Genomic DNA, 24,291 nt, shown 5'->3' on the forward strand with positions numbered 1-24,291 from the left:
AAAGATGACCAGAGTGCTTTCCTTCTGACAAAGCCGTGTGCACACCATTGCATCTCCGTCTCCATAAATGATCTGGTTCGGTGCTTTAACTTTTGCCCCTAATAGATTCCCATTATAAAATATCAAAGAGATGTGTTCTACACATTCGTTTTAATATATACAGGCAGCTTATAATAAGGAAATGCACTCACCGGCCACTTAGGTACACCTTTCTAGTACCAGGTTGGACCCTCCTTTGCCCTCAGAACTGCCTTAATACTTTGTGGCATATATTCAACAAGGTACTGGAAACATTCCTCAGAGAGTCTGGTCCATATTGACATGATAGCATCACACAGTTGCTGCAGATTTGTCGCTACAACACATCCCGAAGGTGGATTTGGATTGATATCTGGTGACTGTGGAGGCCATTCGTGTACACTTAACTCACTGTCGCGTTCAAGAAATCAGTCTGAGATCATTTGCGCTTTTTGATATGGTGTGTTAACCTGCTGGAAGTAGCCATCAGAATATGGGTACACAGTGGTCATAAAGGGATGGACATGGTCAGCAACAATACTCAGGCAGGATGAGTACTGAACCGTTGATACAAGGCAGGATGGATCCATGCTTTATGTTGTTGACGCCACATTCTGACCCTACCAACCGAATGTCACAGCAGAAATCGAGACTCATCAGACCAGGCAACGTTTTCCCAATCTTCTAGGTGAGTGTGTGTGAATTGTAGCCTCAGTTTCCTATTCTTAGCCAACAGGAGTGTCACCTGGTGTGGTCCTCTGCTGCTGTAGCCCATCCGTCTCAAGGTTCGATGTGTTGTGCATTCAGAGATGCTCTTCTGCATGCCTCGGTTGTAACGACTGGTTATTTGAGTTACTGTTGCTGTTCTATCAGCTCGAACCAGTCTGGTCATTCTCCTCTGATCTCTGGCATCAACAAGGCATTTGCGCCCACAGAACTGCGACTCACTGGATATGTTCTCTTTTTCTGACCCTTCTCTGTAAACCCTAGAGATGGTTGTACATGAAAATCCCAATAGATCAGCACTTTCTGAAATACTCAGATGAGCCCGTCTAACACCAACAACCATTCCACGTTCAAAATCACTTACATCATCTTTCTTCCCCATTCTGATGCTTGGTTTGAACTGCAGCAGATCATCGTGGCCATGTCTACATGCCTAAATACATTGAGTTGCTGACATGTGATTGGCTGATTTGACATTTGCATTAATGAGCAGTTGGACAGGTGTACCTAATAAAGTGGCCGGCGAGTGTATAGATCAATTTATATAACACCTTTTATAGATACCCAAGGTCGCTTTACAACTTTAACACAGGTATAAGTCTTACACACACCGGCAAGAAGCCACACAGCGCACTCTCTACCCGAATCCACAGCCCCCTGCGGGATTGAATGGGGAGCAGGAAGGGGAGAGAGAACAGACCCTAGTGACAGAGCACCATCATTCATGCAAGCACACACACTCAGACAACTGTTTTCATTGGACATGAAGAGACACACAGTCACAAACACTCAGGGATGAGAGAATTTGAGAGGACAAAAACCCTAGTGACGGAGCACCATCCACCACTGGGCATACAAGCACACACACATTCATGCACAGACACTCAGATAACTGTTTTTTATTGAACAGAGACACAAAGTTACACACTCAGGGAGAATTTGTCAAGGAATCAGGGATGCCAATTTACCTAACCTCCATGTTTTTGGACTGTGGGAGGAAACCAGAGACCCTAGTGGAAACCCACACAGACACAGGGAGAACATGGAAACCCCAGTGCTGAGAGGCAAATATGCTAACCACCAAGCCACCGTCTTTCATTCTCATAGTGAATGAGCGTAATAGTGAGTGAATGTTATTCATTTCAAATGATGTTTTGTACTATAAGATATATATGGTCTATATGATAACGCTTTACTATAGTGGGCCTTTATTATAGCAGGCCTTTAGTGAGTTTTTATTATAGTATAGTATACATATAATATACATATTAATTTATGCAGTTCTTTCTTAGCACTGTCCTCACGGAACCTTAGGTCCATAGTGTGAGGTGAAAATGTTCCTGATTGGCTCAGAGTTTCCAACAGCCCCGCCCCTTCGGACACTACTGTATGTGCAGACATGTATCACATTTTCAGGATGACGCCAGTGTTTTATATCACAGAGGTCACAGGCCTGAGGCGTAAGAGGTATCCGATAGTTTACAATCTTGCCCCACCTACATGGCAGTCAGTAATCTCAGCATCATTGTTACTAAGGCACAACTTTTGTAGGCTTGGCACTTTGAATAACTCGTTAAGTAATCCACTCATTATAAATACTCCAGCTACTGCCTGATAGATCTTTACAAGCTCAACATGCACTACCATGCAAAACACATCAGGTTAGCAGTATGTCAATGCAGTCAGAAACTATTTTGTGGTGAAAAGTGTTGAATACATCTGCCAAATGTGGGCTCACATGACTGTAGATCAGACCTGGGCAAACTACGCCCTTCGCGGGCCACATCCGGCCCGTTGTGCGTCCCTGTCCGGCCCGCGAAGGCCAATCATAAATGAAACAAATATCTATGTCGTGCGTGCAATACAACTGTGACGCTTTTATTTTGAAAGCGCTACGTTTGTGTTAATTCCGTGTGGACGTACCTGCGTGTGTGTGTGAGCTGTGCGAGAAACACTGTAGGTGATCAGCGACAAGTTAAGGCTTTCGGGAGTGAACGTTGCACCTCGCGCGAACCTCCGCAAACGGCGGAAAATTTACGTGACGAATTTTTATTGTGCATTGTGTTCCAGGTTTGAAAAGTGCTGGAATTTAGGCTAAAGTACTTGAAAATGCTTGAAATTGTAACTGTATTTCGATTCACAACAAATAGCTGACTGAACAGGGGGTATTCCAGAAAGCGGGTAAGTAAACTCAGAGTTAACGAAAGCTCAGGTTTTCTATTCCAGAAACCGAGCTTAGAGAGAACCTGAGTCAGCTGGGAAATATTGAAATGGACCTTGAAAGTGCCGTAGAAGTGCTTTAAAGCTAGGTTTAAGCCAGGTTTATACTTGACGCGGAGCGAGCGGCGCGAGGGTCCGCGCGGCGAAAGTTATGTAATCGCGGTGGCGGAGGGTCTCACGCGCTGTTGATTCGCAAGGTTGTGCACCTCTCGAATTTTGTAACTTCGCGCGCGCGCCGCGCTTCAGCGCAATGAACAAAGTCATGTTTGCAGGGTTCATACACCTTTACAAGGTGGAATTAAAGCATTTATACATGTGTATGTGTTTATGTATATGTGTGTATGTGTGTGTCTCTTTTCTCATCTGCTGCTTCTTTCTAATGTTTTTAGTTTAGTTAGTCCTTGTGTGTCTTGAAAGGCGCTTATAAATAAAATTCTATTATTATTATTATATACGTCACTTTCAAGGTCCATTTCAATATTTCCCAGCACGTTAAACTTAATTAAGTTAAATATTTATACATATATTCGAAATTATCCGAAATAATTCGCTTTTTTATCACATTATTTAATTGTTGTTTATTTTCAAAACGCCCAATCTTAACGTCTTCACGTTCTCTCATGTTTCGTCCTAGAATTACAAGAGGCTCGTATTTGTTAACGTAATACAAGAAAACTGTTCATTCAGATGGCTATTTGTTGTGAAACGAAGTAGTTACAATTTCAAACATTTTCAAGTATTTAGCCTAAATTCCAGCACTTTTCAAATCTGAAACAAAAAGCAACATTAAAATTGGTCAGGTAAATGTTCCTTCCCCTGTTTTTGAGGGGTGTTTCTTTATACCAACACACATCGGTTTGGAGAACACTGCACAGAATGTGATGCGGCAAGTATAAGTGCCTCCTCCTTTCGCGGAAGTTTGCGTGAGGTGGGCGGAGCCACTGTGATGACGTCATTATTGTTTGTGTGGCCCTCTGACACAATTCAGGTTTCTCATGTGGCCCCTTGTAAAAATTAATTGCCTACCCCTGCTGTAGATGAACAACAATATAACTGTACAAATGAATGCTTGCAGTACAAAGCAGACGTGTGCGGTGACCATTCCATCATTGAAACCATAACAATATTTTGATGTTTATTTATTATATATTTTTGTACTTGTATTCAGTTTTTGTTACCACTGTGAAGCGTTGCAAAATGATTACGTCGTTCACGAATTCTACACAAAACAGGCATTCTAGCGCCTCCTACTGTAGCGAGTTAACAGCGCACTGGTCGTGTTAAAACCTAACTCTCCGATTTATTTGCGTAACTCTACTTCAAATTAGCTAATATGAATATCATTGCGGTTTTGAAAACAGATCGTTAATGTTTAGCTCAATTATTTTGCCCATAACATGCACACAAGAAAACGCATTCAGAAAATAAAAGCGTCTTTATCTTGAAATGTTAGAGCAAGCCATTTTTTCTAATTACCTAATATTTTATAAACAAAATTAATGAAAATTGATTTGAGACAAACTATCGCAATACTCAACAAATTGTAATGTCAAACCACGTACAAGTTTAATTAAACGGTCGTTAATAAAATGTCAAAATACACATTAAAAAAAACTTGATTTGTAAAGCATCAAAATAAACCACAACGGATATATTATACTACAATATTACATTATTACAAAAAATATTAAAATAGCGCTATTTATTACAATTCTTGCTGATCTCCCTGAAGTCCAATGGCTTTTTTTACCATGAGGAACTGGGACTCACGGTGGGATCTCTTCAGTTTAGCTCTCCTGTTCTGAAACCAGATCTGGCAAGAGACAGAGAAATATTAAGCAGCTGTGCTCATTGCATGGCTCTTTGACAGTTCAAATGTTATTTTTCCATTATTTCGAGTTGTTTAACCCCTGGTCATATATGATATCAAACTGTTGCAACTTAAAAGCAAACATTCAACTCACATTAAGCATTAATACCCCCCCCCCCCCAAATATTAACCTACTTGTGTAACCCTCAATTTCGCTAATCCTCAATTTTACTTTCAACACTGAAAACTGTTTACAACATTTAGACGGGAATACTCTTTCTCTCTGTACCTGTATTCTGTCTTCATCAAGGTGCAGTTTCTGGGCAAGCTCTTCTCGCACGTCGATCCCTGGGTAGGAGTTCACACGGAACACGCTCTCAAGTATCTCAATCTTTAAAAAAGACAGAAATAGCAAACAGGTAATATTGGTGTCTTACATTAGGTTATATGCCTATAATAATATATGAAAAACATTTTAAGCACTGCCAAATACTTTCAAAAGGCATGTCTAAATAAATAATCCTGAACAAACTGCGTTACCTCAACACTAATCATGTGTACTTATACTCAGCAGCCCTTATTTTGAGCCTTGGTACCTACGCTGCGAGTAGCTACCTGCACGGAGGAGAAGGCAGTACGCGGCCTGCGTCCCATGTACCAGTTCAGCGTTTCTCTGTAGGAATCCGTAGGCGATGTGCCCTTACCATCTTCTTTGGTCGCAAAATCCAGCGACCAGCCCGCTACACCGCAACGGGTCTGTGTTGGTTGCACGTCTAGAAGCGATCGATCATACATCGTTGGTGAATTAATTTAATCGGATTAAACCCATCTCATATGCCTGCTGCATGTTAACACTTCAACATACCTGCCCATGGCCGATAATGTGTGGAAATCACAGTCCTCGACTCTGGCCTGTCCAGTCCTAGTATGCTATCAATAGTGAATACCGAATGTCTTGCTACTGGTCTGCTCTGAGGTGTGCTCACTGGGAGAGATCCCATTTCCAAGAAAGGCATAAATCCTCCAAGTCTTCGACTCTGAAGGGTCGTGGAACTGCTCGAGCTGATCAATGTCGCGTGGCCTTTAAACCGAACTAACGAGACGCAACACGTCACTAATTAAAAACACAAACTTTTACATTTGAATTGATGCTCTCCACCACCATGGGAGTAAGTCGGTTTACAGGGAATTTAGGGTCCAAATGGAGTTGGAACAGACGCGTCCACTAAGGTGTTGTCTACCAGGGACGTCCCTTAACCCTTGTGTTTAGAGAGACAAAAACAGCCCCGACGTGCCTTTATTTTTACCCACCAGGTAGAAAATGAGCTCGTTTCCCCACTCAGCCACGTGCGCTTAAAGCGAATCACCTCATTTCCCTCAGCCGATCGGACGGCATTATGAGAAACCAGTCAACTAGTCACTAATCTTATTTACGCGGTTTTCTTGCGCGGAAAATTTAAAATGATAAAAAAAACCATTAAAGCTAATCCTACTGAATATTCCCTCCTTTTCCTCTTGTCATGCATGGGGTGACTGAATGCATAGCGGGAACACACAAAGGGCAGTAACACAATGGCAGGGTGACGCGTCGCTGCTCGCTCGAGCCTCGCAATTGTCCCGTGGAGTGTCGAACTGATCGCCCGTCACTTTTCTATTCAACCGTGTGCGCTTTAAATAAATACGTTATTTATTTACTACTCTAATTTCGGAGATTTAAGGACACTGAAGACGAGCCTCGGTGCACGAGCAAGGTCTCCCTGCTCTTTTTTGTTATGGATAAGTTTCTACTAATTAGAGCTATTTACATGCAAAACAAAATTCAGGGAAAATAGTTTCAGAGGTAAACAAAGCAAAAACAATTAAGTCCAGAATACAAATATAAATGCATGATATATTAATAGGACCAGAGAACAAACAGAAACTAGGCAAATGTACAAGTTATATTAAATTTCAAGTAAATGTTGCTTTAATTAGTTTACTGTGCCAAGGACTTAGAAAACCTTTTGATTATTACCTCCTAAATAAAATTAAAGGTTATTACTCACGGTCATTGACCATTGGAAATTACTTCTATTTATGCAAACGTGCCTGAATGACCTCACAAAAAAGTCATGCCAACACTACCAGAGTTGACAGGCTTGCCTTTTATGATGAACTCTGTTAAAGTTTGCAAGGTTTTATTCTAGTATTTTCTTTTATAGTTTTGGACAAGAATGTGGGACACTTCAAATCGATATCCATCTGAAATATATTTGACAAATGTTATTTATGTGCAAGCCAATCCCATTGAACAAAAAATCAAACAAAAAAGAACATTATATACCATTAGACCGTAAAAAGGTAACAAATCGTATTGTTAAATACATGATTAATTATACAGAGATCTGCTTCCCACTATTTAAATTGTGTTTATAAGCCAAAAAAGCAAGGAGTCACTAAGTGGGTGCATCATACACTTCTCAAGTGGGCTCTAGAAGTCTATTTAGTGAAATTTTTAAAAGCACAGTTACGCACAACAGACGGTTTCACCGAAGATCAGCATGAACCATTAATATACAAAACAAAAACGAACGACTCAACAATAAACACAGACCGCTTGTATTTTAACACAGGAGGTGATTCCAATAATTACCTTGGCATGATTACAGTATATTAATTGCAATGGTTGGCGTTAATTGGTTAAGGCTGGTGGTCAAACAAAGTAACTTCCCCTCCCAAAACAAACAAACAAAAACATGGACCTTTCATTTAGTAAATTTGTGAATCTGCTTAACACTCATAGTATGTGTAAATGGCGAAATCATAGTGCAATGTTATTGCTATGTGTTGCCCATTGTTTCATTTCATGTTTTTCTTCCATTAAATTGCGAAAACTACAGACCAGTTTCAACATCAACAGTCCAAGTCCATGTTGACACAAGCCTTCTGTTTCAATGACTTTTTGTAACTGGAAAATGTACTTGGCCTTGCTGATGAATCAGAGCACCAGGTTTAAATGGCTGCAAAGTGCCCTATGTAACACACCATAGGTACGATAAAGTTAGACTTAACAAAACAGATAAAAGTAATGCTTCTGACACGAGTCCCATGAAAAAGCGCATGCAAGTTTGTTAGAGCATGATGGCAAATGTAAAATACACAATATTAATACAAGTCCTTAATAAATGTGTTATTCACACATGCAATTTCCTTAAAAAAAAAACCCAAAAAAAAAAAACCCAATAACAAAAAAAAAAAAAAAAAAACCAACCCAAACCAACAAAAACTTTCAACCAAACCTCTCCAAATTTTTGTATGCCATTGTAGTGCATCGATTTTCACACACACTTTCTAAAAGCATGTTTCAGATGTAACGGACAAATATAAAATATTCGTACAAGCAAACCAAGTTCCCGGGAGATGCTCTCAATTCAACAGAGAAAAAGACCATGAATCCTCTTTCGTGATCTTATATGTTATCTGTAATGTTTTGCAGTCACCTTGCAAATCACATTTCCTTCAGCTGTGAAGGAAGTGTGTTTAAGACTAGGTTATGAGACAAAGAGTGAACACAGGTTCAGAAATCTTTTTGGTTGTTTTTCCTGCTCTTTACTGTCAAGCCTCCGATTCACCTTTTTTCCGAGTCTCATCCCCAGCATCGCTGTCCTCCGATTGGCTGTTGCTAAGGACTAGAAACTGTCCATCAGCAGCTGGTTGGTTTGGCCGACTAGAAGCAGCTATCAGGCGACTCTGTTCCTCAAGGTCCTAAGTTAATGTGATAAAAAGAGCATTACGAATATTAGAGCTGAATGTTAATAGTGGGGTTAATACTTAATTAATCATAATCCTAGCCCAGCCTAGCCCTCTGGGCTTCCAGACAGTTCACATCTTAGCCCCATCCCTAGAACCAGCACATTTCAGATCTCATGGCTCATGTCTGCTAGTTTAGGTGTTTTAGAAGGGGACAGGGTGCTGAATTAGGCAGCGCTGCTTTAAAAACGATTCAGTACATGCTTAAGACGTGTGGCAGCTACCTGGTTATGACCACTCTCTCAGATCTGCTGAACAAGAGGTTAAAATGGAAAACGTGTATTTGAAGGTTACAATATGATGTTTTTCCCCCCATGTACCTTTTCGATCTGTTTCTGCTTGGTCAGTTCTTCTTGCTGCTTCTCCTTGGCCATGTCCATCTCCTTTTGTTTTTGTGTGGCTTTGCGATCCTGCGGACATTCGTAAGAGCCGCAGCATACGATCGAGACTTTAACCGTGTAACTCAAGGCCTCGTTTAGCTCAGCGCTCACGTAAACATTACGAGCGATGCTTCTGCATTCTTGGCAGAGACTCTTACCATTTCTGAGTGGAGAGCGATTTGTTTAGCCAGTCCCACACTGTCACAGATCTGACAGAGAATGAGAGGGTAACGGAGAGCACAGCTTACATGAGGCAACTAAAATGCACTTCTGATCACACATACCTTCACATGACTGTTTTGGCATTTTTATTGATAATGTACACGAAACTTATGAAAGACCTGGACACCAATAACACAAATATGTACATTAGTAAAACGTTGACCTTAAAGGGGGGGGGGGGGGGGGGGGGATCAGGTTGAAAAAGGCTCCTGAATAAACAAAGAGCATGATAGAATTACTGAGGAGCAATTATAAACTGCTTTTTATCTGCAATTATCATCTGATGGCAAAAACATGGAAAGTCGAGCCAGAAAAGAACACAAAACCCCTCAATACCCAGGACCTTCTTGATAAGGACTTAAAACGGTCTTCAAATGTCTGTAAGTATGTCTGTAAGGTCAAACACTGATGGACTGCAATTCCATCTGTCTGATGACATTTACTCTGACGTCTGTGCGCTTCCGACTGCACTTCAAGGATGAGGCGTTTTGCCCGTACCTTCTCGCCGTCGTTGTTGGACTCGAAGATGTAGCAGACGGTGACGGGCCGGCCGTCCACCTGCCCTCCGGCTGTCTGCAGGACGAAGCCGAAGAGGCGCTTGTTCTCCTGGTGGGAGGCGCACAGCACCACGCTGGACAGGGGGAACTGCGGCGGAGGGGAGAGGAACAATGAAGGCAAAATGCTCGATGCTCTCTCTATATGGGTCCAGGGAAGCGCTAAGCTTATATTAATTATATCCAGACCTACCCTTAATCTCGTGACTTGTGTTTGAGGGTCAATGAGCCTAGAAAGACCACACAGACATTGTGGTAAGGAAGGGCCGTATCACAAGACAACAGTCATTCCTACTGTGCAGTGGAGAACGTCAACAGTGCAACCAAATCGTCAACTGCTCGAGTGTGAGGGTTGCCTCTCACTTCAGGCATTCACAGGTGACCAGCAGGTGGGACTCAGTCATCCTGAAGATGTTGTGGATGGCTCGGGCCGCCAGGATCTGCCTCATGGTTTCATAGATGACGTCCGCGTTCTCCGTGGCCTTCACCTCCATGGAGCCCAGGAAGCGGGCGATGAAGAGCTGGTGAAGGATGGAGTCTGGAGACGCAGGCCAGAGCACAATACTCTTACGCCGCTCTGCTTCATGACCAGTGTTGCGAATAACGCCGTTAAAAATAACGGCGTTAGGTAACGTCGTCATTTTGTCAGTAACGGGATAATATAATTAGTTACTTTTCCTGTCGTTACAACGCCGTTTACGTTACTGGTCATTAAAAGCGGTGCGTTACTATATATTGATATACTAATGCGAGCGGACCGCTGCCCAGTCTAGTGAGGAGTAACAGATCCCGATAAGTCACAGTTCTCGGTGTAACACCTGTTTAACTTAAAAAGTCAGTAAGCGATTGGCTAAGGCAGCGTTATGATAGCCAATCAGAGCCAGTGATTTTACACGCGCGCCGAAGCACGCGAGTGACACGACACAAACGGAGAAGAGGCCGAAATGTCAGGTGCAAGCCGAAGAAAACTAGAACTTTCAAGGCGATATAAACATTATTTAAGAAAATACTTGAAGTTCCTGAATGTCTACCAGACTGGGTATTTGATTTATTTAATTAAGAATAGAGGTTTTATTGTTAAGTTTACTTCTGTTGTAAACAAACCAGTTATCTCAGGTTGAGAGAATTTAATTTAATTTCATAGATGTAAATGCACTTTATATAGTGTAACTGTTTACTTTTGCTTCCCCCCCCCCAAAGATTTGGGATTTTAAAGGATTTTATCCTGCACTGGTCTGTGTATGTGCAATAAATATCAAAAGTTAAACAATTTTCTGATCTACTCATTTCAACCGACTGTGAAAACTGCTTTAAAAAAAAACTTAATTAATTGGCATATAACCTTTTTTAACTGTAACGCAAATAGTTACTTTCCCTGGTAACGAGTTACTTTTATTATAGAGTAATTCAGTTACTAACTCAGTTACTTTTTTGAAGAAGTAGTGAGTAACTATAACTAATTACTTTTTTAAAGTAACGTTCCCAACACTGTTCATGACCAGCGGGGGAACAAAGGACCCAAGTTTGCAGGACTCAGAGGAGCTAAGAGGAGCACGTACCTTCACTCTCCCCGGACTGTGGCTCTCCACTCTCCCCAAATGGGTTGGTCCTTCTTTCAAAAAGGGCCAAAGAACGACCGGCATTATCTCCAAGTGCAAGTAATAATATAAGTAAAAAGTTAAATGAACACAGAACTCTGGAGAAAATTACTGACTAATTAACAGCTTAAGAGAAAGGCCACTATGGTGTGACGAACACTTTAAATTCTATGTGACTTGCCAATTCAGACATTCCTTGTCCTGCTGAAGGATAACACAGGCTTAAAAGTGCTGACCTGCCCTGGCTGGCGTTCTTGGCCTGGGTGGCATGCTCTTCACAGACGGGTGAGATGATGTCAAACTGGATGGGTGTGTCTGGGGCCACGAGGGAGTCCAGAGACAGGGAGGAGAGAGCGGGCGAGTCGGAGCCAACGGAGCCTTGGCTGCTCGTCCGCGCAGCTCTGGGTCGGCCTTGCCTGCAGGTGTGGGCATGACGTTACTGCTACGGGCCAGCGACGGAGGAACCAATCAGCATTGCGTAAGCGGGCGGGTGCGCGAGTGGGGAGACAATACTGACGTGCTGGGTCGAAAGCTCTCGTGCCGTTGCTGGAATGAAGGGGAAGGCGTCACAGCTTCCAGGGCCGACTGGTTCGCTCTGGCGGCCGTTTCCTGTCAACAAGGGGCAACCATTCCAGTGCCGCAAAGATTTCGCAATGCTAGGATCAGCACGGTGAACGTGTGTCTTGTGATAAAATGGTAACTTATAAAGGATTTGTAGTCCATGTCAGAGAGAGAAAACGGACACACAAATACCTCAGGGTTCTCGCTAAGATAGATTCTCTTCGAGATGTTATTTATTGTAGCGATCCACTGAAAGAAAACATGAAGACAATGCAGGTGTTTTTCATACTCACATTTTGAGAATTTAAATTTCACCAGGGTAATATTTTGATAAATAAATCTGTAACTTCATTACCTCTTCACAGTCTTTCCTGCTATCTGCTTGTAGAATGGCAACCCTGCAATGTAGAGAAAGATCACAGCTCTGCGCAAGCACTGAACAGGGCTTTTGTCGGAGCATGCAAACAGAAATGAGTCACAGCTTCGAGCACAACCTCTCCTACTCTGAGAGGTTACACAAACTGTTTCATCCAGCTTGTGAACAAAACCATTGTTATTAAATAACCTTCCGCAACACTTCAGAATAAAGGACAATAGGACTAAGGTCCATTTGCATAATTCCCCAGTGCACAATGAATTTAATTAATGCTCTTACTCAAGATTTACACAAAGCAACCCTCAAAAGGTTGCTAGTGGTGTTAAATGAAGCCAGAGCTCTGCTTGCAGATGAAAAACCCCAAATGAAGCGGATTCCTGATGCTTCCTGTTAACAAACGGGACTCTCACGTACTTTTTGCCATCGAAGGACGAGATCTGGAAGCAGAATCGGCGGTCCTCGCAGTCCACTGCCATGACGGAGCAGTTGTCAATGTCCATGACCAAACCCCCGGCCACGTCTCCACGCGCCTGGCTCATTAGGTTCCCGCCCTGGGTGAAGAAATACTGACGATCCCAGGTGGATGACACCAGCCCTGTTTTACTGGATGGAAGATGTAATGTAAGAAACTTTGACAGAGCAACATGTAGGACACTTTTAGGTTTTCATACTCTTTGTAAAAGGTAATTTACTGTATAATAAAAACTGACAATAAACAATGTTATATTTCTTCCAACACTAGCTCAGAATCTTAGGAATAATCATGAGAACTGAGACACAGCCAGGCATGAAGCAAGGCATGAACACTGCCCTGTGCCTTCACCATAGATGGTGTCAGAAGTGGGATGATACTGCAGGATAACTGGGAGCACAACCTTGGTTAAAGCAACACCACCTGCTGTCAGGATATTACGTAAAAGCCATGGTAGGGGTGAGGGCCGAGGGTGAGAGCCTGGATGAAATGTGGACGTGTTGGGGACACATGAAATGATGTGCACTGGGGCAGTCAGTGAAGGAGAAGGCACTGTGATCCAGTCGGTCACCCCTGATGGAGAGAGTACTATAACCGGCACCATCAGTCAGAAGGGCAAACTTTCTACTCTGACGGCCATGCCAGACCTGGCTCTTTGGTCTGGGGGTCAGAGCACATGTTTTAAAGCTCGTCCATGTACATACTTTCCCAGATTAGGATCATGGTGTTAAAAGTCCACACATTTTGCAGACCAACAATAAGCCTTCGCTTCACATGAAGAAGAGTGTGGTTTGAACCACGCGGCACAGCATCGTACTTGCGCGTGTTGAGGTAGCCGGCCTTGCGGGTCAGGTTGCGATTGATGGGGATTTTACTGGGGTCGGGGTCAGGCATGTAGAGCAGGTCACTGGCCTCCTCTAGGTCCTGGATGGTCTGCTGCATACCGTCCACCTCGCTGTCCATCTCCCTGCGGACACTGCAAGCACACGTACGCGGGACTGTTGATTACCAGTCACACTACTCAAACCACACGGGGAGAAGCTCTCTGCATAAACGGATATATGGCACAAGTCCTTAAACACACACACTCACGATCATATAACCACCACCGAGGTGAAGTACAGGCAAATTCTTTAACCTTAGTCAAATAATAAAAGAGGAAAAAAGCCAATGACTGCATGCAATCCAGGCGTAAAGTAAACACCACAAACACATTCATTTGCATAAGTCTACACTAGCTAACTGTCCATTTCCTTCAATGCCTCAACAAGAAGCCAAGTACAATACAGCAGCACAAGAGAAAAAATGACCAACAAATCCTACAGGGCAACTGCAATTAACTTACAATTATGAAATAAACATAAAACGTATTACAGTCTAAAACACAGATATAAACATATACAACTACTTCTACTATAACCTACTTCTGTACACTGGTCCCAATGTTGGTGAGGAAGTCTTCCCATTGCTGTGTCAGGTTCTCTGATCCAAGCTTGAAGAAACTCATCTGATGAAAGCACAGAAAGACGTGGATGAGAACATCCAAACAGAAATCTGGAGAAGACGCAGTGCCTCCTTGAACAAGCATAGCTGGAGCCCAAAATGTTATATATACTATTTTTAAAAAGTTATCGTTTAATCTAAAGAGCCACACCTGTGCTTGCATATAGCCCAACAAGGGCTCCAGCAGAGCAATCTTCTTCTTGTACTGTAGAGTATTAAGAGCGAGGAAATAGTGCATCATGGTCTGGTGCTGCTTCTTCCTGGAGGTGTAGACATCCTCCATCACCTCACCCTTCACCTGTTGTGGAGGCAAGAGCGTCTGTGTTTCTGAGCGTCTGTGATTAGGTAACCAGGCGACGATGTTTGAGATTATTACTGCAGCAAATATTAACATAGCATACTTATAGAAATTATGATGTAATTACAGTTATGTTAGTTAAGCAAAGTAAACACAAATTATCTAAAACCACATATGGTAATGCACATTGATTAGAACTCAATAATATCAAAGTATACAGAAAGCCCTACAGCAGAGTTTTGTAATTGTTTCACATTCTGCACCTCAACAGTAATTTATATTACTACAATCACCACATGTTAAGCAGCTCAATGCTTCCTGCATGTGTTAAATATTAACCCAAAACCTCACACCCCTTTTTACTCCTCCACCAAACCAGATCTAGAGTGAACTCATGCTTTTCACAAAGACACAGGACTCAAGCCAGCCAAATCTGTCCAACACATGTAGCTCTAGCAGGTGCCAAGCCAGGCCTCTGTATGGGTTTCATTAAAGACAGACAGCGAGGTGCATGGGGCACAAGAGGACACTTGTTTAATAACTCGACAGAACGGGTGTGAGGACAGCAGGGGTCTGCTGAACACGGGAGTGAGTGCTGGGATGTTAAAATTTGACCTGTGCAGTTTCAACAAATTTTTACAGCAACTTACCTTCTCGTTTTCTTTTCTTTTAGATAATCGATTGTATCTGTTGACGGCCACGTCATGATCTAACAAAAAAAAAAAAAAGAAGATAGAAACGTCCAGCAAAAATCTTGCTCAGAGAAAAACCTGCTAGAGTCCCCCAAGAAGTCACATGTTATGTGATGCATAAAACAAAGCTGACCACTAAAAACTAGACTTTCAGAACATAATAGCTGTATCAGCATCCTGGACCTTAATTCACCAGTGGTCAGAGGTTTTAGAGACAAATAATAATAATTGGTCCCTTAAATGTAACCCTAACCCAAGTCACACTTGAAAGATGATATCACAAAGCTTTTAAAGTGGCATGTTTCCGGTTCATATATTTAGATTATGGCTGAGTTTAATGTTAGGCCTTATTTTGCATTAGATAATAAGGAATACCCTCCTAGCTGATAGCAGGGTACTGATAGCATGAGCTGACATGCCTGACTTATAATAAATAAAGAAGATTACTGAGGAAGCAATAAAGCCAATGGTCAAGTCTTTCTTGAGTGCAGGACCCCTTTGCTTTTTTCATATTCAGAACTCTGCATTTCGGAGAGTCAACGCACCAGTAAATGTGCAAATAGTGCAAAGTGAAAGTTCCTCATTTTTGTATAGAGCTGATTCTCACCATCACTGGATATCTGGAATACCTCTTTCAGGGTGAGGATTTCTGTAGGAGAGAGAGATGCAGAGTGGGCATTGCTCCATAATAACCACACTGACGTGACACGTGCGGCTCCGGCCAGAGAGTCTTTACCTTTCAGGTCCCTTTCTTTGAACTGAGCGATGGGAAACATCATGGCATCTGCTAGCTGAGTGGACAGAACAGCATGGCAAGAGCTGAGCTGCCAAAAAAAAAAAAAAAAAAAAAAGCAAGTGAGGGGGAGAGACAGGTGATAAACGAGTCATAAAAACATTAAAACACAGTAAGTTTAGATTCAGCACTTCACTCTCACCTCATCGATGACTTTGGCAAACTGCTGTAAAGTCGAGCTCATGACCTCATCGTCACCACCAAGAGGGAAACGCTACGAGAGAGGCAGCCTTAAGCTTTAAGGCTCATGAGATTACTGCCAGCGTGCGACTTGCAGCACTTCAGCAGCAGTAATAAACAGATAAATAAATACAACTGCAAAACCACTTTGCTCAGAAATGCTTAGTGAAAGAGAGTGCTTAGTGTTCAAGAGAGGTTACCTGCTTTTCATATTCCTTCAGTAACTTGGATGTTAGGTGCGTGGCAGCGCTGAGTTCATTCTGTAAACCATATTAGCTGTAGTTTAAAGTTTCAGGAAACATGAAAGATGAAAATGACACTTCACAGCCTCTCAGAGTATTACTGATTGATGGTGCGCCTTACAAGTGTTAAGGAAGCTATGCTTTACCTGCGCATCATATATTCTCTGCATGGCTTGAAAGAGCTGATGGTAGTAGCTGGATATTGTATACGTGTCCTCCTCAAACACACCAAGCAGGGAGCGTGTCTAGAAACAGATAATGTGACTGTCTTGTCAAACACCAAAGCCACCAAAGAAAATGTATGACAAAATGCGAGGCCCTTTGTAGGGTTATTTCAACACTGTAGCTAGCAAATGTCATACGGGAAAAATATTTCTAACCATAATGGTCTGAATAATACATCCTTTTTTGCAAACACTGTTTATTTATTTGCTTGCTCGACCCTTGACAAAAACCTTAACTGTAAAACAGCTTCTGTGTTAGGCAGGTGATATTACACTGCAAAGGAACTTAATTACTGCAACCTGTAGTTAGTCAATATTTCCAGCTGTGGCTCTCCTGGCTAACACGTTTGTTAACCAACCGGACAAGTACAGATATCTTAGTTATGTTACGAATTTAAAGCGCTGTTCCTGTAAACACCCAGAGAGCCGCAGCTGGTGTCGGCGTCGCTCATTTCCGAACAGCTAATGGGCTAACGCAGCTAGCCGCTCGTTGACGGGACTCTCGATGCTCTACATTTTAATAATCCTCGTCTGAGCCACAGTACACCAGTTTGGACAATTTGAAAAAAACGTGAAATCGTTATCAAAAAAAAAACATGAATCTTCGTGTTGTGATAACGAACAAGGCTGCTGCTGATGCTGGCTGGTTAGCGTGCTAGGCTAGCGGCTAGCCGCGCGCGCGCGAGGCGCCGTGTTTACCTGAGGACTGTCCTCCAGAGCCTCTTCTATCGGCAGCTTGTCCATTCCAGGCATGACTGCGGGGTGAACCCAACGCACAGCTCTGAGCTGATGGTTATCTAACACCAAGCCACTGATAACGGTGTCTAAGAAATAAATCTCTCTATTTCCTCCTTTGGCTAAGTTATTCAGGACAAATCCACAACACCCCACCAGAATCCTCCCACAAGTGCGGACATTCCGTGCCTCCCTTCCCGCGGATGGGCGGAGAGTTTGTGTGCGGTGACGACGAGCAGGATGATGATGATGATTATTATTATTATAAATAAAAAAACATCGCCAAAGGCACTGACCTTGAGCAAAACTTTTGTTAAGATTCGGCGTTTGATAAACATACCAATGTCAGAAGGGCCGACCTTCTTAGAGGTACTTAGAAGTACGAGGTGAGGTTGACATATTTCGGGTGTGTGTTATGTATGATTAACTTTAGGCCTAATGAAGCCCAATCATTACAATTTAATAAGTCGAATCAGTGAATTCGAATCGCAAATCAGGTCGAAGTGAGAGAAAATGCTACATGCGCAACTGCAATTCTGTTTTTACCAGCAGGCTTTTGCTCTTATGTGTCTGCTTCTCCAGCTGCAGCAACCGAGCAAATGTTCAACTGTGCTTCTAGGAAACGTAAAATTATGCACATTCATGAATCGGCCGTCGATCTTCAAGCTATATTTATATAAAAAACACACACATACGAACCGAGTGTGATTGTTTATAAATGAACCTACGAACGAAATATTCGGGATCTTAGATAAAAGACTCGATCTGTGACTACAACAAGGCAAACCAGAAGTTGCATATATATCCATGTACGAGAACATGTATACATGTAATATTTAATGAATAATGCTTACTCTTAGCAAGTACTGCTCCGAACTATGATAAAATGTACAAATTAAACTACTATTTATCAAAAATCGAATTGTTTAATATACATAAGTGAAATGTGAAAAGGACACGTAATTTTACTTATATGAAATAGACGATCAAAAAGCCAAAAGTAATTTAATCTCTTTTGCAAAATAGTTCTGGCATATGAACACACAATTAATAGTTTGTGAGTATTCCCCATTGCTACAAAATTATTTAGAAGCACCTGCAATGTTCCTGTACTCGCTCACCACTTTATTAGGTTAATCAGTCACGCAGTGGCATTTTACAAGTCCACGATTTGTTGGCTTGCGCAATTCCTCAGTCTTTCTCTGTCCAGGCATGATGGTGACACTGATATGGTAGTGACATAGTTGTGGCATATGTGTTATTGCACACAGAGGTGGATCTTATTAGTTCAGTGATTAATTTTACATAGAGTGAATGGCTAAGAATGTAAAAAAATGCTAATGAAAACAGAATTAATCTCACAATACCCTAATCTACATCTCTTTTATGTGTACATAATCCACTTAAAAATATTCACTAATGACACAATGTAAACACATTTCTCAATAGCTTAACCAATCAGATGGCCAAATCGTCCTCCTTAGAAGAGGACAGTCCAAGTGAAGAAGGCTCCAAACAGTCCGATGATCTTATCCGCCTGTGTGTGTCCCCGCGTCACTTGGACTGACCTTGGCACTTCTGTCCATAGAGGTCATACTCTCGGTATAAGACATATTCCTTGAGGCGGTGCGGCAGAGGCAGGAAGCTCATGAAGACTGGAGCTCTGAGGCGCAGACGCCCCATACACCTCCTGATCTTCAGCCGGCACAGGTGTTGCAGGCAGCGGGCGTTCTCTGAAGGATGCGTGATACAGTAAGCAAATGCACTGTGGCACAATTTTTGCTGTCCCTCTCCATTTCACAAAACAATAAGGGACAGGACAAACGAATAGTCTTAATTAAAGTTGTACTTTGTTTTAGTACAGAATAGTGGGGTTTTTTTGTCTTCAGAGAACATGCTCAGATTGGTTGAGGTGGGATGATAGACATGGCCATTCAGGAACATTCCAGTTTTTGAAAACCCCAACACTTATTTTTAGCCCTGAAAAAACCCTTAAATGGTTTAGGTTGTTTCAATTCGGATTACTGAGAATTGAAGCATTAGGCCTGAGCAGTTACAATGTTTCTGCACACTTCATAAATCACAGCGGTGCTTCTGCTGACTGCAATCTCACTGCCAGTTAGTGCCATCAGCAGCAGACCAGCCAAACATGTCCATGCTGCCATGTTGCAGAGATAAGGCAGCATACTTTGGCACCAAGCCAATGAAATATTGTAAATATAAGCACTAGTCCACAAGGTGGAATTTGCAGATACCAGGTGCAAAAGTGACCTCTAGAATCGACACTAGATCTATCATTTTGTTCTCTTGTATATGAACTAATGATGAACTAATGAACAGCGTGTGTGTGTGTGTGTGTGTGTGTGTGTGTGTGTGTGTGTGTTTGTGTCATACTATATATGTTGTAACACTCACATCCTTTACGCTACACACCTTGAATCCTGCAGATCTCTGTCCACTGTGACTGCTCCATCAGTGTTGCCTTCAGTTTAGAGCAGAACTTGACATGGTCCACGTAGTCCAACATGATGCGTACCACACGACCCGCCAGGTCCTTCAACCAGCTGACGGTTATCACTTCACAGAACTGCAGGGTAAGATCGAAAGAAAACACGCGGGGATGTGTCCCGCACAACAACGATAAGAGCAGCGATCAACAAAATCTACAGGACAATTAGGGGTCACAGAAAATGGTGGTTAATGGATTCCTCATGATCATGATATCGCTTCCTCTCTTCTACAGTCACTGTTTTTGAATTTAGATGCTGAATCCTAGATCTTCCGCTGGGGAAGGGGAGGAGTGGCATTCCCTTACCGCCGTGTCCTTAATGATGGTGTTGCTCCAGCCCTCGTAGTCATCAGGCACGTGAGATCTGTCCCCGTACAGGCAGTGGAAGCACAGAAGCACATCATAGCCGTAGTTGAAGAGCATCCTCATCACCACCTCGTCCTTGAGAGCGTACTGCAGTGCCGAGGGGAAGTGCGTGGTGTTCACGCGGCAGAAGTAGTTGACGTTGGCGCCGTACCTCAGCAGCGTGTCGATCAGCTCGTAGTTGGCCAGCCGCAGCGCCACCTGCAGACACTTGACCGGGTCCTGGTTGGGCATGGCGCCGGCCTCCAGGAGCGCCCTGGCGGAGCGCACGTCGTCGTTGGACACGGCGAAGTAGAGCGCCGACTTGCGGCGGTCGTCGTAGCTGCGCTGCACCCACGGGTCCAGCATGAAGTTGGGGTCGTAGCCGGCAGCGAGCAGCATCTGCAGGCACCGCGTGTGGCCGCCAGCGGCCGCTGAGTGTAAGGGGCTCATGCCGCTCTCGTCCACGGCATCCTGGGTGGTCACTGGGATCAGGATAGCCAGGGCCCTGACGAAGAGAAACATGGCTCCAAATCCCTAACCCAAATGCATGTACTGGAATTTTACTTTGAGGTGGTTTTAAAACATTAAACATGTTTTACTTAAACATATTTTATTAAATTATAAATCATTATTAAATATGTTTTATGTTGAAGACATGCTTCTTACTTCTCATGTCCGCGGTGGGCCACTCTGTGAATAGGCAGGTGCCCTGTGTGTTTTGGTGTGTTTGCATCAGCGCCGTACTCTAGCAGCAAAGAAATGACATCAGGGTTGCCAGACGCAGACGCCTCAAAAAGGATAGTGGCGCTGTCTTGAGCCTGGGATTCCACATCAGCTCCTGAAAGCCAGATATCAAGACTGAGACCTTACTGGCAGCAACTACATGTCAAAGAATGTAGTCCAGATGAACTGTAGTGCCCAATGTTCACGCAAGGGTGTCTGACCTTTGTGGAGCAGAGCTCGAACTATCTCCAGGTGACCCCCTTGTGCGGCGAGAGCCAGAGGGGTGAGGCCGTAGGTGCTCCTGGGGTCGGGGTGGGCCCCAGACTGCAGCAGCAGATCCACCATGTCCGTGAGGCCCAGGCGTGCGGCTTCGTGCAGGGCCGTCCGGCAGTGCGCCCCCTTCTGGTCCACTTTGGCTTTGAAGCAGAGCAGGAGCTTCACCATGTCGTAGTGGTTGTTTCTTATAGCTGTGGAAATGTACGAATGTTTTGGGCGAAAATAATTAAAAACAAAGACATCTTTACAGGAATGCATCTTCTAACTACTGTTGTCAGGTACACACTACACAGACTACAGTGTCCAAAGTCGGGAAACGAACTTGTTTCCATAAAACCTGAACATGTTCTCTTGCGTCCTGTGTGCTCTGCATGTCTCTGCATGGCTTTCATCCCATTTTACGTATATATTGTATTTGTAGAGCTGTAGAGCACCTGAATCTCACACAACCATTTCAATGTACAACTGTCTCTCACTTTGTGCGCATGAGAAATAAATGTGAAAAGGAAATATCCCACTGAAATAACTTTTTGTGCATTTTTGTCTGACCTGCAAAAAGGGGAGTGTCCTCCTCGCCGTCTAGACAGTCTGGACTGCTTCCGTTGTCCAGTAGGTAGCAGACATTATCCAGGAGACGTTGTTCTACAGCTAGGAAGAGGGCAGTCTTCCCCCGATGTGTTTTTCTCAACTTAGCATCTGTGGGTGATGCTGTGATGAAACAATCCACACACAATATGTCAATCCACAGACATCAAAATTAGCTTGTGTAACATAGCAACTGTCAGAATGAAAAAGTATATAATTTTTATTATAACGTACACCCAATACTATACTCACAGCATGCATACTCACAACTGTGAGAATATTTTTTAAACAACTGAAATGTGAAATGATTTTCATCATTGCGTGTATTGCATTCACTTATATTGGATATAAACAAGAAGTGGAACGGAACAACAGGACTATGGCGGTGTCCCTGCAGACCTGTGAAAGTGATCTCTAGAATGTGTTGGTTATTCTGCATGGCTGCGTCGTGTAAGGGAATGTGGCCGGCATTGTCCACCTCGGAGAAGGCACACCGGTGAGTCGTGAGCTTACGAAGAGACTCCACATCACCTGACATCCAATTAGCAACACAAAACCACCAGATTAGCTGTGCAATACAAGCACCTGCTGTAAATCCAAAAAAAAGACCCTCTCTGGGGCTCACCTCTTTTGATGGCACTGCTGATTTTGTCTCTCTCTGGACTACTCTGTAAGATCCTGTAGACAGGTGTATTTTTGTGGACAAAAGCAGTGAGAAAGCTTTCAATAATGCTTAGTAAGGTCACACTTTCTACCTGCATCCATCTTCAGAAAATATGTCCTTGAACTCGATCTTGTTGCTTGGCAGAATACTCTGTTCTATCATGTACTGAGTTGCCACGTCTTCATCAAAAATCCCTTCAGATGTCTCAAAATCCATAATAGTGTCTTGAACTCCAGCCAGTAGTTATTTAGCCCTCTGTAATGAAAGTCTTAACCCCAAAACACCTTAATTGTCAACCATGAGATACAAATCATTTGACAAACATGAGATACAAATCATTTGTCAAACATGTCCATTGAACTCTAACTCAAGTGTTTCTTCCTGATGTGCAACCTTTTCAGAAATATGCATGAAGGTAATTAATCAATTACATCTGTTCACGTTTATCAATTTATCACCAATCACGTTTTGATTTACAACACAATACAAATAAGGGTGAACCTGAGCTTATACAAGACATGAAACAAATCCTCTCCTTCAACATGCTTATGCTTGTAAACAAACTTTAGCAGAAAAAATCACAACCCGATAATGCAAAACCCATTCAATGGCTACCAGTTGCAAAAGTAAACATTACTCGCCCCTTGCTTACAACATCCAACAGCAGTGATCCCCAATGACAAAAGCTTATATTACCTTTTAGCAAAAGAGCGATACCGCATTCACGTCTGGTGACAGGTTGCAGGCAGGGAACCTCTGAACTGCATGCTAAGTTATTTATGTCATGGCCCTGCTATAAATATCTGATCATGAGACAGACTGAGGCCTGGGACCTGGCCCTGTGACACACTTTTCCCCCCATGTCCCCAGAATGAAGTCCTGGTGCCGAGAACAAGGTACAATTACGCTGCATCAGTGCAAAAGCCAAGGTGGCAAAAATAGTGGCTAAAGCTTTAGCTAATGCTGTAAACATTAGTGACAGGGAAGATGAAGAGGAAGTTCCCTCAGGACTCGGTTCCATGCATAGGTAAAATAGGTGAGAGACAGGAGCATAGGTGAGATAGGTGAGAGATAGGTGCATAGATGATATAAGTGAGAGATACAGTAACTACATAGGTGAGATAGATCAGAGAAAGGTGAGGAAATATAGGAAATATCTAAATAAACAACTATGCAAACAATTCCCATTCAAATGCATCAGTGATCTGGTGTGGGCTCACAGACGTTTGGTTGTGTCTGACAAGCAGCTAAGTGAAGGTCACAAAGGCAGATTAATAGATGTGCCGAGCTGATGGATCTGCTGTAGGACGGCATAGGGCTGTCAAAGTGATGGCAGGTGTCCTCAGCTGCCTCTGGAAAGAAGCATTAGGTTTACAGGTGTCACTGAAAGATTCTTCTAAAGGGCTTTCGTGGGGGTTTTAATGAGAACTGTCATTGCAACCCTAATCGAACACACCTATTCCAGTTCATCAAGGTTTAACAATGGCATCTGTAAATATATAGCAGAGTACCAGATTATACTGTTTCATTTGAACAGCAGAATGTTTGAAGTATTTTTAGAACAGCATGCGACATCTTGGATTTGTATTGAATTGATTTGATATGTTCTACAACTTAATTATGAAAAAAATAACAGTAGCTAAAACTCGCTAGTCAAAAACACAGCTGTTCTTCAGGCTTTTGGTGTGCAGAAAAAGCAATAAAATTGTTGAATTGACTTGTAAGGAAGTGATGTAAATATATTTCAGGTTAAACTAGGCCAAAACATCAACCACCTCATATTAAGAACACTTTTC

General features: G+C 42.8%; 3 protein-coding genes across 5 annotated transcripts; all 3 read right to left on the reverse strand.

Moving 5' to 3' along the window:
• Positions 1-4,127: 4,127 nt before the first annotated feature.
• Positions 4,128-6,785, reverse strand: hesx1 (HESX homeobox 1). The gene is made up of 4 exons (XM_076994251.1): positions 5,640-6,785; positions 5,390-5,547; positions 5,064-5,165; positions 4,128-4,777 (listed from the first exon to the last, which is right to left on the reverse strand). Exons 1-4 carry the CDS (start codon positions 5,788-5,790, stop codon positions 4,670-4,672), a joined length of 519 nt encoding a protein of 172 aa, XP_076850366.1. The 5' UTR covers positions 5,791-6,785; the 3' UTR covers positions 4,128-4,669.
• Positions 6,786-7,349: 564 nt separating this feature from the next.
• appl1 (adaptor protein, phosphotyrosine interaction, PH domain and leucine zipper containing 1) lies at positions 7,350-17,690 on the reverse strand. 3 transcript variants are annotated; one of them, XM_076994249.1, is made up of 22 exons: positions 17,358-17,690; positions 16,581-16,679; positions 16,393-16,452; positions 16,155-16,226; positions 15,956-16,043; positions 15,827-15,868; positions 15,178-15,236; positions 14,381-14,527; positions 14,151-14,233; positions 13,544-13,702; positions 12,669-12,857; positions 12,234-12,276; positions 12,071-12,127; positions 11,835-11,926; positions 11,554-11,733; positions 11,279-11,328; positions 10,083-10,257; positions 9,913-9,949; positions 9,664-9,810; positions 9,102-9,152; positions 8,884-8,973; positions 7,350-8,518 (listed from the first exon to the last, which is right to left on the reverse strand). In XM_076994249.1, exons 1-22 carry the CDS (start codon positions 17,409-17,411, stop codon positions 8,369-8,371), a joined length of 2,124 nt encoding a protein of 707 aa, XP_076850364.1. In that variant the 5' UTR covers positions 17,412-17,690; the 3' UTR covers positions 7,350-8,368. The 3 variants fall into 3 exon arrangements, with proteins under 3 accessions (XP_076850364.1, XP_076850363.1, XP_076850365.1); XM_076994248.1 differs by having other exon boundaries at positions 11,279-11,331; XM_076994250.1 differs by lacking the exons at positions 16,581-16,679; positions 17,358-17,690 and having other exon boundaries at positions 11,279-11,331; positions 15,956-16,038; positions 16,393-16,455.
• Positions 17,691-18,367: 677 nt separating this feature from the next.
• Positions 18,368-23,847, reverse strand: asb14a (ankyrin repeat and SOCS box containing 14a). The gene is made up of 10 exons (XM_076994320.1): positions 23,192-23,847; positions 22,587-22,763; positions 22,457-22,509; positions 22,231-22,362; positions 21,796-21,954; positions 21,192-21,437; positions 20,914-21,085; positions 20,209-20,752; positions 19,827-19,980; positions 18,368-19,126 (listed from the first exon to the last, which is right to left on the reverse strand). Exons 2-10 carry the CDS (start codon positions 22,709-22,711, stop codon positions 18,948-18,950), a joined length of 1,764 nt encoding a protein of 587 aa, XP_076850435.1. The 5' UTR covers positions 22,712-22,763; positions 23,192-23,847; the 3' UTR covers positions 18,368-18,947.
• Positions 23,848-24,291: the final 444 nt, after the last annotated feature.

The sequence above is a fragment of the Brachyhypopomus gauderio genome, unplaced genomic scaffold (assembly GCF_052324685.1).
Source record: "Brachyhypopomus gauderio isolate BG-103 unplaced genomic scaffold, BGAUD_0.2 sc138, whole genome shotgun sequence".
Classification (NCBI taxonomy): Eukaryota; Metazoa; Chordata; class Actinopteri; order Gymnotiformes; family Hypopomidae; genus Brachyhypopomus; species Brachyhypopomus gauderio.

What these genes read in the sequence shown, in the direction of transcription:
- hesx1 (XM_076994251.1), bottom strand. Translation starts at nt 5,790, where the DNA reads ATGCCTTTCTTGGAAATGGGATCTCTCCCAGTGAGCACACCTCAGAGC. An exon ending in CTGCCTTCTCCTCCGTGCAG is followed by an intron (nt 5,166 to 5,389) that starts GTAGCTACTCGC and finishes TCTTTTTTAAAG; the next exon opens with ATTGAGATACTTGAGAGCGT. An exon ending in TTGATGAAGACAGAATACAG is followed by an intron (nt 4,778 to 5,063) that starts GTACAGAGAGAA and finishes GTCTCTTGCCAG; the next exon opens with ATCTGGTTTCAGAACAGGAG.
- appl1 (XM_076994248.1), bottom strand. Translation starts at nt 17,411, where the DNA reads ATGCCTGGAATGGACAAGCTGCCGATAGAAGAGGCTCTGGAGGACAGT. An exon ending in CTCTGGAGGACAGTCCTCAG is followed by an intron (nt 16,680 to 17,357) that starts GTAAACACGGCG and finishes ATCTGTTTCTAG; the next exon opens with ACACGCTCCCTGCTTGGTGT. An exon ending in AGCAGAAACAGATCGAAAAG is followed by an intron (nt 8,519 to 8,883) that starts GTACATGGGGGG and finishes ACATTAACTTAG; the next exon opens with GACCTTGAGGAACAGAGTCG.
- asb14a (XM_076994320.1), bottom strand. Translation starts at nt 22,711, where the DNA reads ATGGATTTTGAGACATCTGAAGGGATTTTTGATGAAGACGTGGCAACT. An exon ending in TCTAGAGATCACTTTCACAG is followed by an intron (nt 21,955 to 22,230) that starts GTCTGCAGGGAC and finishes GTTTCATCACAG; the next exon opens with CATCACCCACAGATGCTAAG. An exon ending in GGACACTCCCCTTTTTGCAG is followed by an intron (nt 21,438 to 21,795) that starts GTCAGACAAAAA and finishes ACATTTCCACAG; the next exon opens with CTATAAGAAACAACCACTAC.